This window comes from Emydura macquarii, unplaced genomic scaffold (genome assembly GCF_026122565.2).
Source record: "Emydura macquarii macquarii isolate MOO-44397 ecotype Brisbane River unplaced genomic scaffold, CSIRO-AGI_Emac_v2 contig_2676, whole genome shotgun sequence".
Taxonomy (NCBI): domain Eukaryota; kingdom Metazoa; phylum Chordata; order Testudines; family Chelidae; genus Emydura; species Emydura macquarii.
In genome coordinates this window covers 16,556,647-16,570,482 of record NW_027132813.1, presented here as the reverse complement: position 1 = coordinate 16,570,482, position 13,836 = coordinate 16,556,647, and the positions used below count along the sequence as shown (strand labels likewise).

The 13,836-nt window shown below is 39.1% G+C and overlaps 1 protein-coding gene across 1 annotated transcript in view; it reads right to left on the bottom strand.

The window, feature by feature from the left end:
• The window catches only part of USH2A (usherin), a 511,874-nt gene that overhangs the window by 123,957 nt on the left and 374,081 nt on the right, over window positions 1-13,836 (bottom strand). The window contains exon 48 of the mRNA XM_067564962.1: window positions 2,031-2,199. Coding sequence (XP_067421063.1) covers window positions 2,031-2,199 — 169 coding nt within the window. The remainder of the gene's footprint in view (window positions 1-2,030; window positions 2,200-13,836) is intronic.

Here is a 13,836-nt window from a genome sequence, read left to right as displayed (position 1 = left end):
AGGACTATTAGACATACAACGCAAAGGATCAGTAACCTTCTCATTAACCTCTCAAAATGGGCTCCATTCCAAGCTAGGTTTGAAAATGTTTTCTCTCTGAAAACTACCATGCAGTCTTACCAGTTAATTGTTATCCTTATCAAAGAATGACCCACATTAACATTTAGCTTGGGGTTATTAGCATATTTATAAAAAAAGAAAGAAAAGTGACCAACAGTGTTCATGTTGCTGCTCTTTGGAATAATAAAAAGGAAGGAGAATGCAATAAGTATATTTAGAAAAAAATATTTGCAAATCACGTACAAATATTCACTGCTTTGCGCTTGAGGACTAGTGATTGAACATGAAGTATTTTCAGATACAAGATGGTTTGTGTCACTATGCTTTTCTTTCCTGATGTAAACAACATTAAGCTAGTTAACACACACCACTGGATGGGGATAGAGGTCACAGAATATAATCTTCCCATTTCAGTACATTGAGATTAATGAGCCAGCAAAATACTTTTCTCTCTTTTTTCTGTGAGAGCATTTTTCTGATGACATCATGGTAGACATTCTAATATTGTGATATATGAATTCCTTTTCAAGGGATTGGAGCTCAGGACATGCTGAACATTTTGGCAGAAATTCAAGTACTTCTGAGCATAGAGAGTGCATGACAACTCATGGGCAACGCAAGCATTTTAGCGCCTGACCTGTCAACTGCCTGCAAAGAGATTTGCGTACTAAACACCCAAAAAAAAAAAAAATCTTTTGAGGGCTACCAGGCCCATGCTATTTGAATAAAAATCAGTAACCTAAATGGGAAAACTACTTAAAAGTCATATTTCAGGAAAAATACATTTGGGGTTTGCAAGCACAAATTTTGCCTTAAAAACACATCAGAAAAGGTGAGAAAAGCAGCCTAGCATAGTACATTACAAGACTGTATCAGAGCTACCAGCTTTGGTTGCTTACATGTCAGAAAATTTGGATGTAGTGGGGAGATTACTTGCATTTTGGCAATTATGTGATTAGCTGCAAAGAACACCTTTTCCTAATGTGTTACATAGTATTCCTGAGCTGCATTTCCAAGCTTTCAGTCCTGCAGTACTGCCAGTTCCTAGGGTGAAAGTGAGTGACAGCGCTGGTACATTGCTGAGACACCATTTCTCTACCCGTCATTTTACCTAGCAGTGAGATCATCTGAGGTTGTTAAGGTGATGGTCTGTAAAGTCAACAAGTCTAGAGTTTAGGGTGTTCTCAGTTGATGTTTCAGAAGGCCTGGTATTTATTTACTTTTTCAGTTCAGTTTACACTATAATTTTAAATTGATATGGAAACCAATTAGCAATATGGTTGGCTCTAATGATGGTTTGTATCAGCACATAACATCCCAGAGTGCATGGCCTCACATGTTTCTGTTGCCACTCTGTACCATGTTCTCTGGCACACCGGGCTCAATCCTATGCTCATTGAAGTCAATGGCAAAGCTTTTATTGTCTTTAATGATGCAGGCACTCTGGGGCAGTGGCCCAGATTTTCCTAGATTGCACACATACAAACACAATTAGGCAACACAGATGTTTTGTGGAAAACTCGTGTGTTTTTTGTAAAGGGATCAGATGAACACGTCACAAGAGAGTCTGAGTTTTGCGGACTTTCATAGCGTGTTGCAGAGCCTCTTTACTAAAGCTTTTCCTGAGGAGTTGGGTTAAGTGAGGACGGGTCCTTTCCTTTTCACCGGGATGGAAAAGTTTATGTAGTACTGACATTTTATCAGTTTGGCTGTCAATTTATTTGTCTTTTGTATTATTTTCAAATTTGTAGTAGGTGCATGCAAGTAAGGATGATAGGTGCACAATATAAATCAAATCAATCAACCAATACATTAGAGCCCTAAGATATAGCAGTCAGAAGCAACAAGAAATATTGGATGTTGAATATGCTGAATGTATTAATATGTATTCACCTTCCTTGGCTTAAGAGGTACACCAACGAAACTGCAATTTTATTTCTTTCAAAAGTGTGAAAGAAGTTGCCTCTTACCTGTTAATACCCTGGTGTAATAGCCACCACAGCACTGATACTTTGGTTGCACAGCATGTATCTGACCACCACAGCAAACCCCCGATGAATTAAGAATAAATGGAATGTACTTGTCCTCGCAGCATTGGAAGCCAGGTTTATTGTTGTGCAGAATCCCATTACAACACACCTAAAAGTAGTTTAAAAAAATAGAAAGCCAATATCTGTTAAACAAAACATAATACTCTTACTGACAAAACAATGTATATGAAAAATGTGGTACAAGAAATCCTAGCTCTGATGCTAATATGAATGCAGACAAATAAAATGCAACATGGCTAAAATCCTGTGCCCTCCAGCATTATTACTATTATTATACTATTACTATTACACTATTGTTCATCTGACAGAATGCTGCTATTTTGTGTTCTTCGACCATGCTGCACCTTAATAAAATACTCCATTAATATGAATTGTCTTCACATGACTCCTGGGATGTTTGAATCTCTCAATGTGGAGTAGATTTCAATATATAGATATCATTTCCTCCCACCTTCCCATATTCAAGTTTTATTTTAATGAGACATCCGATCTGAAAACCTTACAACTAAGAAAAACAGGACTTCCCAATATGAGCTTGTGGGTTTCCTTTTCACATTAAAATAAGTAGTTTTCTTCTTATAACATACAACCACTTATTTATTATCACAATTCTTCAGACGCTGTGATCTCAAGAGAATATAATTTATATACTTTTTTCAAAATAAAATTTACATGGAAATGAATTTTGAAAAGGTCTTTTAACTTTGGTCTTTTCTCCAGGTATTCTAGAGGAAATTATACGCTTGAACAATCAAATAATTATTTATCCTATGCAGATAGACTGACATCCTGTATACATAAGAAATCATATAGCACAGCTGGGAGATTTATAGTGAAATGTAACCTCAGAACCTGTTCAGTGCAGCTATATTAGTTAGAATGGATGCCTCTTGTGGCTAGAAGGAAAATGCAGTTGTCAATAGAGCACGAGTATTTAATCATTATCATCCCTTTCTTTTCTCTTGACACTGGGCCACCTCCAACTTGTACTATACCCACATTCTAATTCAGTTTATCACAACAGCAAAGAAAGAAGGAAAGAAAGAAAGAAAGAAAATATGTCTCTATCTGTTCAAAAGGATCTTTTGTTCATCTAGATCCTTTAAATTCATTACTGCTCAACCAAATAAAATAATTAAGAGAAGTGGAATGACTTACTCCCTAGATTGACAGCTGAAATATTAGAGGAATGATGGACCAAGAGATATGAACCGATAAACATAAAATCCTAGATATAACATTTATAACAACAGTATGTATATCCTTCCTGGAAGAAACACATAACCCATGCTGCAGCCACTCTACTCTGTGCTACAATCTTGTGTACATGGACACCATCTCTTTTACTGTTTATGTTTTACTGTTTACTATCTTGTAAATTTCTGATCACAAGATTCTGTCTGGCTTTCATGGGGATGTGAAGTGCAGTGGGGATAAAGGAGTATAGAAAGCAAGGAACTTTCCATGGTCTGCAAAAAGCCAGGTAGAAAGGCAGTATCTGTGCTCAGGGGCGAGGCTCCACTCTCCACAGGACCATACAATGCCCTTAAGGCAGGGCCCAAGCATAATTTTTTTGGGCCCAATACAAACTTGTAACACAGGCCCCCTCCCACACACTTACCACAAGCCCTCATCCCACACATACAATCTCATGAGCCATGAACATTTTTTTCCTCATGGTAATGGGAGTTGCAGCCTGGGTCGGGTCGCCCAGGGCCTCTGGGCCCCGGTAAAGTGTATCCTTCCTCTCCCCCCCCCCATGTGGGGGCCCTGCTTTAAGGGGATAGGGAGGGGTGAAGCATGCAGGAAGAGGGAGTAAATTCAGCTTATAGAGGACTATAGTGGTAGGCACACTGCTCCTGTCTCCCAGTGCTCCTTTGAGAAGGTGAAACTCTGTATCAACCCCAGTGCAGGGTTGTACTTAAATGACCTTTGGTTATTACTGCATAAAAATAAAGCTACAAGAGGTCTGGTCAATATTAAATCTAGCAATATATTTTTACAAGTAATTATTGTTTTGTGTATTTTATTACAATGGCAAGTTTGAACTCTGTGCTAATTGAATGCTGGTTATAGTGCACTGGACATGGATACGCCTATTTGGGCTTGACCCTACAGTTCTTTACATTGGCAGAACTCCCCCTGAGAGCAGATCCATGTTTAATGTACAGTGCTCTGTGCCTGTGTCTCATGTGCAACTACACATGCTGATGCTCAATGGACAATCTTCCGAACACATGTGGCAGCAAGTAAATGTTCATATAGAGTTTGGTAGACTGGTGGCACTACAAGGACAGCAGTCTGTATCTGTGGAAAACAATTGTTAAAGCAAATTTATGCTTTTACATCCCAATCCTCCATACACTTATGCTGCTAAATTTACTCACATGAACAGACCCACTGTCTTCTGATCTTGCTAGTGAAATATATTATGACTTTCATATTCTGTGGGATTTTTTAAAATTACTGTTTTCAAACAGGTGCAGTGCTTAAGATCACGACTGAACAGGAGATAAATAGAATGGGGCTGAGTTGTTTTTATGTAAAATATTAAAACAAAACAATCTCACTATGTGCATTCCTTTATCACAGAACAATAGAAATCAAAAGAGGGAAAGATCTATTGGTGCCACTTGGACATCTTCCTGGTAATGCAGGATTTTTCCTTCTACAGACATCGGATGAAACCAGAACCTCTGCTTCTCAAACTCTGAGAAAGTTCTGATTCAGATCCTGACTTTACATCTGGGACGTGTCTTTATTGAGTGTTTGTCCTGTTCACTTTTGAATAGTTCCCTTTTCCACAATATCCCATAGGGGAGTTTGGATTGTGATATTATAATTTGGGGTATACAACCCCAAAACTGCATTGCTAGAGCGTTTTTGTTTATTTTTGGTTTTGCCTTTTCATTACATTTGAAGGTTACAGCTTTCTTGCTGTGAACAATCACCTGTAGTTCTCTTTTGGCATTAATGATTTCCCAGTATCTCCCTCTCACTCAGTATCTGTGTTTTGGCTTGTCCCAGTTGAATTTCATTTATTAATTTCTGCCAAGAAATTTAGCATCTCCAGATCCCTTTATATTATTTCTCTGTCCATCCTACTGTTCACAACACCTCTCAAACTATGTGTTTAATTAACCACCATTTTATCCTCCTCTTCTAGATCATTAACGAAGATGTTAAATGAAACTAGGCCTTACACTTCTTCCCCACTTACTATTTTCTGCTTCCTACACTGACATACCAATTGGTTGTTCTCCAGGCTCAGTCTTCCTTCTTCACTCACATTTGTCACCAGATGGATCCAGAAGATTACCTGCAGTGTCTCTACCTTCCCAGGTCCCTAAAAATATTTGACTATCAAATCAGCCAATATGTGTATTATTGGCTCCAGTGTAGACTGCATTAATGAGAAATTCTTCAGCCTTCTTAAGAACACCTTCGGCTCATCTTTTCATATTGCTTATTTTGGGACACCAGAGGCAGTATATAATCTATTCACATGAGTAAATGATGGCCTAAAACCTATTCTTCACCCTTCTCTATCTCTGTCCCACTGGTGGTCCCTTTTGATGGTGCCTCTCTTTGTAATCTATCTAATTTGGTTTCTCTGGTTTCTTTCTCAGGTTTCAGTTGCTGTTCCAGCCCAGTTTCCTTCTCACCCAAGATGAAAACCTGTGACAACTTCATCCATATATTGTCCTCCTGGACTTTTCAAAAATTGAAATCTCTGAATCAGCCAACACTAGATCGGCAGTAGCCATTTTATAGTCCAACTGATGCTCTTCCACAATAGGAGCCACTCCACATGCCTCAGAGAAGTATTGTAAAGCTCACTTTATTACTGATTATAAAGTGTTTTGAGATCCCTGAATGGAAGGTGCTTTGTGAATGTAAAGTATAATTATTAATGTTTCTTCTTTCCCAGCTGAACTCCCTTGGGAAATCCCCTGTCAGATAACCAGCTATGTTCTCTGAGCCTCAGTAGCTCCACAATCTTATTAAAAATGACTCAAGTCTTCCTGTCAGGATCTCCCAAAACCCCATGCAGAACTTCCAAAAAAATCCCCAGTCAGCTCTAAAATAAGTCTGGACTCTTTATCTGGCATTACCAATTGATGTACTTGGTGATATTATTATGTGGCTACATAACATCCTCTGCAGCCAGCTGTAAATTATGAAATAGCACTTTTTTGGCAGCACTCTAAAGACAGTCCGTTACTATTTGCATTGGTATTAAGCTCAAAGGATTTGCATTATTAACCCATAAAATAAAATGCATTCATGTAACGTTAGAATTATGTCACAAACCCAATCAGCAAAGGCACTGAAAGTAATGGCTAAAGGTTATTATTATCTCATCCTCTTATATCTAGGTGCGGCAGCACATACTGGATGGTGTAATGTTGCACAGCAATATGAGATCTTTGCAGTAATCAGATACAGTGGCCCAAACACTTGACCAGGTCCAAGATTCCACTCAGCAGAAGGCTGAGACATATGTACACACTAGACAGTAGGTCACAGTGTTATTAGTTGCAATGGTGTGGAGAGCTTGTCCTTAGCTACAGTGGATGTACTTAAAAATGTTGTTACATTAATTCATTTCCAAACTGATACCTGTGAAAATCTTACTATCACACAAACAGTGGTAAACCACTCTTCGGCTGTATTTTCTATGAACAGCAGGTGGTGATCATGCTCCCTCTGCTCACTACAGGCATCCCACAAAGCTATTAGCTGTAAGCACTTGGTTGCTCAGGTATGCGATTGTGTAAGGTAGGGAGCAGCCATGTTTATCTATCTTATCACACACACACACACACCTCCAGAGCCACCTATGAGAATGGCAAGTCTCAAAAGAGTTGATGGAATTTTTATGAGCTATGAGCTTGTTATAAACACTTTTCTGCTTGTGGAGCAAGCACTGCAGCAATGACTGACTGACCCATGACATTCTCATGTGGGAAAGAAATCTCTTCCATTAGTAAGCGCTGCTATTTTTTGGTTAATTGGTCCCCAATACTGTATAAATTCCCTACGGTCTATTGGCCAGGCCATAGGAACTGAAAGTGCTTATCCTGGTGTTACATTGCAGGGACCTGGTGCTGTGGTGAGAGTCCAAAGAGACCTCCCACTCCTCTTTCCAGTCTGTGGCTTTCCTTGGACAATTATCACAGCCGTGAATTTTAAAACCCGTGAGTAACAATTCTGTTTGCAGTGCTGTACATTGACGTAGTAGAATTATTAGAATTTGGGACGCTATTCACCAAAGCTTCTGATATTTTTGTACTATCCTCTTTTTCAGGGCCAGGCGTTCTCTTGGGCATTTTGCCCAAGCCCTGAGAGAACCTAGAATGGACTTTGCACTGATAAAAGCCCCTATGAAAGGGAATGGACGGAGAAGGAAACAGAAGCATGCAGCTCAGCATGGGTTGTCTGTGTTAGATGTTAAATGTATCAAAGTTAGATGACTTCTGTTCAGATGTGAGCAAGCAGATGTGGCTCAAGAGGCATGCGTTGGCTGAAGTACTTGAGCTTTATGCAAAAGGGAGCAAGAGGTGCTGGAAAAAAGCTGATTTTGGCTTAGGAGTGAGGGCATGAAGTAACTAGGTTTCACTTGAAGGAGAATGAGAGGAGAAAGAAAGAACCAAATGTGGTTCAGCAGGGCAGCATCTGAAGGCCACAAAGAAAGAACTCAATAGCACAGCAATAGTGAGAACTGCATTTGAAAACCACAGGTCTTCTTCAAAGTCTCATTAGTCATTTAATCACAGCCCTTTCCAACTTAGCTGTGTCCCAACAGGCCTGTGTGGATATTGTTCTCCCAAATCATTCACACACAGTCTGTCTCTCTAGTCTGTGGCCAAATTTTATGTGGATGCCTACCTCAAAGGAAGGCAATAAAACAGAGCAAATATGTTGTGAGTGTTATTTTATTTGCATTTCAGAAGCAGAATGGGCAGGCGTGCTCCTAGACAGACACTCAGGTCTGGTCTACACTTACCTCGCGATTCAGCGGCAGTCGATGGGAGTTATGCAAACTCCGCAGAGTAGCTTGCATAACTCACATCGACTGCTCTGCTTCCCTTCTGCGCACTGTCTACACTGTGCTGTGCCGACATGAACAGCGTTCCCGTCGACACAGCGCTACGCTACTTGAGGGGGTGGTTTACCAGCGTCAACTTCCTGACCAATTGAGCGGGTCTACACTGACCACTCAATTGATCCAGAAAGATCGATCTGGCGGCGGCTAATTTGCCGCTGTCAGTGTAAACATGACCTCAAATTAGAGATGTGCTAATCATGGATTGTTTGGTTTGCTGAAAGTTGTCAAAAAATCATGTGAAAAAGTGTTTTCAATCAACCCAAAACATAAATTTTCAGCAAAGTTGAAAAAAATTCATTTCAGACCAAATAAAGCATTTAATTCAACCCGAAATTAAACATTTCATGTTGATTTCAGGCATTTTGAAACTTTAAAAAAAAAGATAAAATTAAAGAAAATTCCAAACAAAATATTATTTCAACAGAAAAAATCAAAATGTTTAATTTAGAATGTCTAAATGAAATATTTCGACTTTTCAGAATGTTCTTTTAGGGGTTGTTTGGTTGCTTTATTTATTTATTTATTTTAAACCAAAACAATTTGCCAAAACAATAAAAATTGATTTAGTGTTTTTTCAACTGGAATCTGCATTTTTTGTCAATAAAAGTTTCAGCTGAAAAATTTCATCCTGCTATAATTCAAATGTATAGAGTGGTGATAGTGTTGCCGGTTCTACAGAAGTTAAAAAAAGAGCAATTCTACTGCTTCCTTCTATTATATTGCATATAGTGCTATAGCATTAATAGACAGGTAGAAACAGTCACAGAAACAGAACAACTTTTTAGGTGTGCCCACAATACTTGTTATACACTCAAAGTGTTTTATCTCTTGGAAATGGGAGTGAGCTTTGATTAAAGTGAAAAAGAAGGTGGTTGTGAAATGAATTTGGTGGCTTCAATCCAGTCATTCCCAAGTTGACAAGAGTCCAATCACAAAAAACACCACTAAAATTAATACTAACAGATAACTTGTTGGCAGTCTCAAGAGAGAAACCAAGGATAGAATGAGGTTGCACATAGCATTATCATCCTTGCTAGAGGATATGATCTTTCTAGGTCCAGATGAGCTAGTGGGGCAGTATGGGGAAGACTAGGCTGATGTGGCTGTGCCACTTCTGTTCAGTGGATAAATAAATAGCTTCAGATTTGAATGTTGTCAGTCTGGCAACTTTAACTGGTGCTAAATCTACACACATTTACACATAGAATTAGAGAGAAAGAGAAAGAAAGAAAAAAAAAAGATAAATGCTCTTTGTCTAGGGAAATGCAGTCTTACATTCCCCATATGTCCCATTCTGTTCAGCTTTGATGACACAAATTTATGTTGCTGAACTCTGAATACTCAAGGACTAAAGCTGAGGTGGCTGTGTTTTATCTTGCAAACTTTTGAATAAAAATAAGTGGTGTGTGTGCACTCACACACTTCTACTATGATGAAGCCACAACATTCAGCTATATGAAAAACTATCTTATCGGAATGAGAGATTAATACTGTATTTTGAACTGACCCACCCAGAGGATGGCTTAAAAATTAATTTAAAATCCCTATCATTCAGAACTTTAATTGGTTTCTTTTAGTGACTTTACTGAAAACATTTCTGTTGTTTTTGAACTCTGGAATACTTACAAAGTTTTGTTTAGTGCATGATTTTGATTGGCATCTCTTTGCGCATGATATTACAATTAATGAATCATAGACAGCAGCCAGCATGGGGGATCAATGTTTTCCTTTCAGAGGAGCTGTATGGTGGTCACGTGTTTTCTGGACGTTATTCAGCTTGATTGTTTTTCTTCATCCCTCTTCACCACAATCTGTATATTATATGGTTCGTATGTAATGGGATAGATAATGGCATGGATTCACTGCTGTACTGTGACTGTTTTGTTTCTGTCCTCTAGCACAGAGTGGCAGAAAACCCAATGCAAGGGGAATCCTCCTGATGTATGAAGCTGCTTTACCAGTTCAAACAACACACCTTTAAGGGTGTGGCCAGAAAAAAAGAGGACATAACCAGAACATTTCTATGCCCCAGTAATTCCCACAGGCCCTTAGGGACTGTTGGCATTGTGTATTACAATAGGTCAAGCACTAGGTTGGGACTAGAAGAGAAGATCAGGGGACAATATTTTAATCAAGTCAGCTACATGAATGAGATGATATTCACAGGGTATGTGACAGGGCAGTCTTTGCCCTTTGGACCACCTCAGACAGCCTGGGCAGTTCCATGCCCGTAAGCAGCACTGTGTTACGTATTGAGTCCTCTCCACCAGTTCACCTGTCCAGCCTCAGGCAGGAACATACAATTAGAAGTAAACTTCCCTCTTAGCCCACTTTCTGGGGAGAGAGAGGGAAAGATCTCCTCATCTCGATATCCTGTCTCCCATGTTCCCTTTCAGCCTTCCTCCCTTGCACCTTCTTCCTGTCCTTTAACTGTTCCCAGCTGATGGACTGATTGCTCTCATTAGATATGTCTACACTGAGATAAAAGAAACCAAAAAAAAAAAAATGGCACAGAGTCTCAGAGTCCAGTCAGCTGTCTTGGACTGGGAACTAAAAATTACAGTGTAGACATTGGGGCTTGGGCTTGATCGTAAGCTCTGAGACTCACCCCCTCACAGGGTTTCAGAGCCCGGGACTAGCCCCAATGTCTATACTGCAATTTTATAGCCCTGCAGCCCAAGACCCATAAGCGAAGCTGACCCAAGTCAGCTCAGCAGGGCTAGCTGCAACCATTCTGCCAGTCTTTTATCACAGTGTAAATACACCTGTTAGAGACTCAGACTCCTGCCTAATTAAACCATGAAGCATGCATCCTCCCCCACTTAAATCCACTCCAGGGGGTGGGGATAACTAGTACCTTAGTGACCATTATGCTAGGTCATCTCTAGGTTTTCTAGCAATCTGTCCCAGTCTATTTTAAATTGCAGCCAAGGGCCCTAATGCCACAGTAATCGTAATAAATGCTTCTTATGAATGCTTGTACTGCATCTATCTCAATGAGAAAAAGAAAGATCTTTTAGGAGTCTTGAGCACTACTAAAGTACAAACAACAAATAAATAATACTGCCTCTGGTGGTAGGGACTCAGTAAATAACAGTTGTGCTTACAAACGTGAAGTGTCCTGTCTGTCATATGAGGATAATTACCACAGAAGACAGTTATGAGGCTAAATGTATAAGTGCTTGTGAGGTGCTCAGTTAGTAGAGTGATGGACACCATAGCAGAGCAAAATAAAACTAACAAAGACATTTAAAAAAATAGAAAATGAAATAATCTATGTAAGACTGTTTGAAGTGTTGTTGTAACCAAGTTGATCCCAGGATATTATAGAGACAAGATGGGTGACAGAATATCTTTTATTGGTCCAAATTCTGTTGGTGAAAGAAAGAAGCTTTTGAGCTACATGGAGTTCTTCTTCAGGTCTTTCACAATATATGGTGTACCTTAACCAGTGCACTAAATGTCCCAATAGCAACTATGTGGGTGAAACCAAACAATCTTTACACTCAAATCAAATCACACAGAAAATGATAAAAGACAAAAACACCACATCACCGATGGGCAAACGCTTTTCACAAAACCATCACTGCTTATCTGACCTCTCAGTCCTTGTCCTCAAAGGAAACCCGCACAATACCTTCAAAAGACAAGTCTGGGAGCTTAAATTCATAACTTTGCTAGACACTAAAATCATGGTCTTAATAAAGACACTGGTTTTACTGTGTATTACAACAATCTGTACCCCACAACCTCTCACCCCTTCTTGTTATCCCATGACTGGAGAAGTGTATTGGGCCACTTCACCTTGAATGGTCTCTTAGAATGTACTAACTACATGTGCTAAACAGTCTATTCCACCTTGTATTTAGTTGTGGCACTCTGAGTACCTTTCCCAGACCTGAAGAGGAGCTCTGTGTAAGTTCAAAAGCTTGTCTCTCTCACCAACAGAAGTTGGTCTAATGAAAAATATTACCTCATCCACCTTGTCTCTCTTTCTCTTTCTATGGGACTGAAATTCTCCATCCTAAGAGTCACTGTGAAAAATGAGTGAAGAAAATCAAAGTAAACAGCATTCATGAAGAAAAATTATCTTTTAAAGTCAGTATTAATGATTCCATATAAGTAGCACAGGTAAGGGTAAATGCATATATGTATATTTTTTCTTTACATCATCCCTAGAAGTAATAAAAATTATCCAGATTCTACATTTTATTAAATGTTCATATTTGTTTCTCAAAAAGTAACAAACAAACCTCCACATAAACTCATTTTCATTTCAGAACAAAATCATGCTCATAAGTCAGCAATGAGGTTTCACAAATGCTAGGTGCATAGCACTCCTTTGAATGCAACCCAAAGCTAAACCTGTGTCAGCTGGAATAATTTATATTTTGATCCGAATCCCTCAGATAATTCACTTTCTTAATTACTGTCTCCTCTGACAGTGAATCTTGTGAATACACAGTTAGCATTAGACACTGAACGTGGGATGATGTTGTTGACAAATAGGGACATTATTTCATTACATTAAATCTTACCCTCAAACTAAGAGTTTTCTACCTCATTTGTCAATAAAAACCATTTACAGACTCCGACTGTCTGGCTACACTATTGATCCAACTCCCGAACAGCAACTAATAGGATGATTAATCTGCAAATGACCATAATTTAAAAATATTCCTGATAAATCATGATAGTCCTGTTCAGAGTTGTTCATTATTGTCACGTAAACAACCACCCACTTATATCTGAATCTAAATAGATTTGCTGTAAAGCAGAATCAAGTCATTCAATCAAGGAAGAATCTGAAAGGAAGAATCATCCCAATAAACTAATATTTGCTATGAAAATTATGATGAATGATAGGAGTTAAATGTACACAAGGAAGCTTTATAAGATTCACTTCATAATCTTCCCCATAGGTTTTTCAAGTAGATGTGTGTACTACAGTGTAATTGCAAACCTAGAAACTTCACAATGGTCTCTGTGCTTCACACTATGACTACTACTACGACTACTACTTAGAACTTTATAGTGACAGTGCTGAAAAGACTGTGAATAGATGAGAAGCAAACAGAGGGAGTTTGCCTGGGAGTTTGTCTTGGGAGAGTTTCCACAGAGTTTTTGTCTTTCAGGCTTCTGTGATCAGTAAAAACAACACCTGAAGAAGCTCTTAGAAGAAAGACAGTATGGATAGTGAGCAATCACCTGTTGTGACCTGCACAGGATGTGCCATGTTTGTCTTTCTCCCAGAGGATAGAAGTGACTTTGTCTGTACGAAGTGCAAGCTGGTCTCCATATTGGAAAAGAAGGTTAAAGGACTAGAGACCCAAGCATCAACCCTGCATTGCATCCGAGTAAATGAAGACTTTCTGGGTGAAAGTCAGGATTTGGTACTGCAGGCACAGCATGCGGAAGAATCTGAGAGGGCAGTGCAGGGGGACTAAAGAATGGGGAAGAAAATGGGCAGTGTGTGACCTCCAGAAGAAGAAAGAGGTGAACCAATATACCTCCAATGCAGATTAAGGTAAACAACCATTTTCAGGTTCTCTGCACAGGTATTACTGTGGAGAATGGTTTGGAAGAGTCATCTGAGGGAAGACGAAGAGTCTG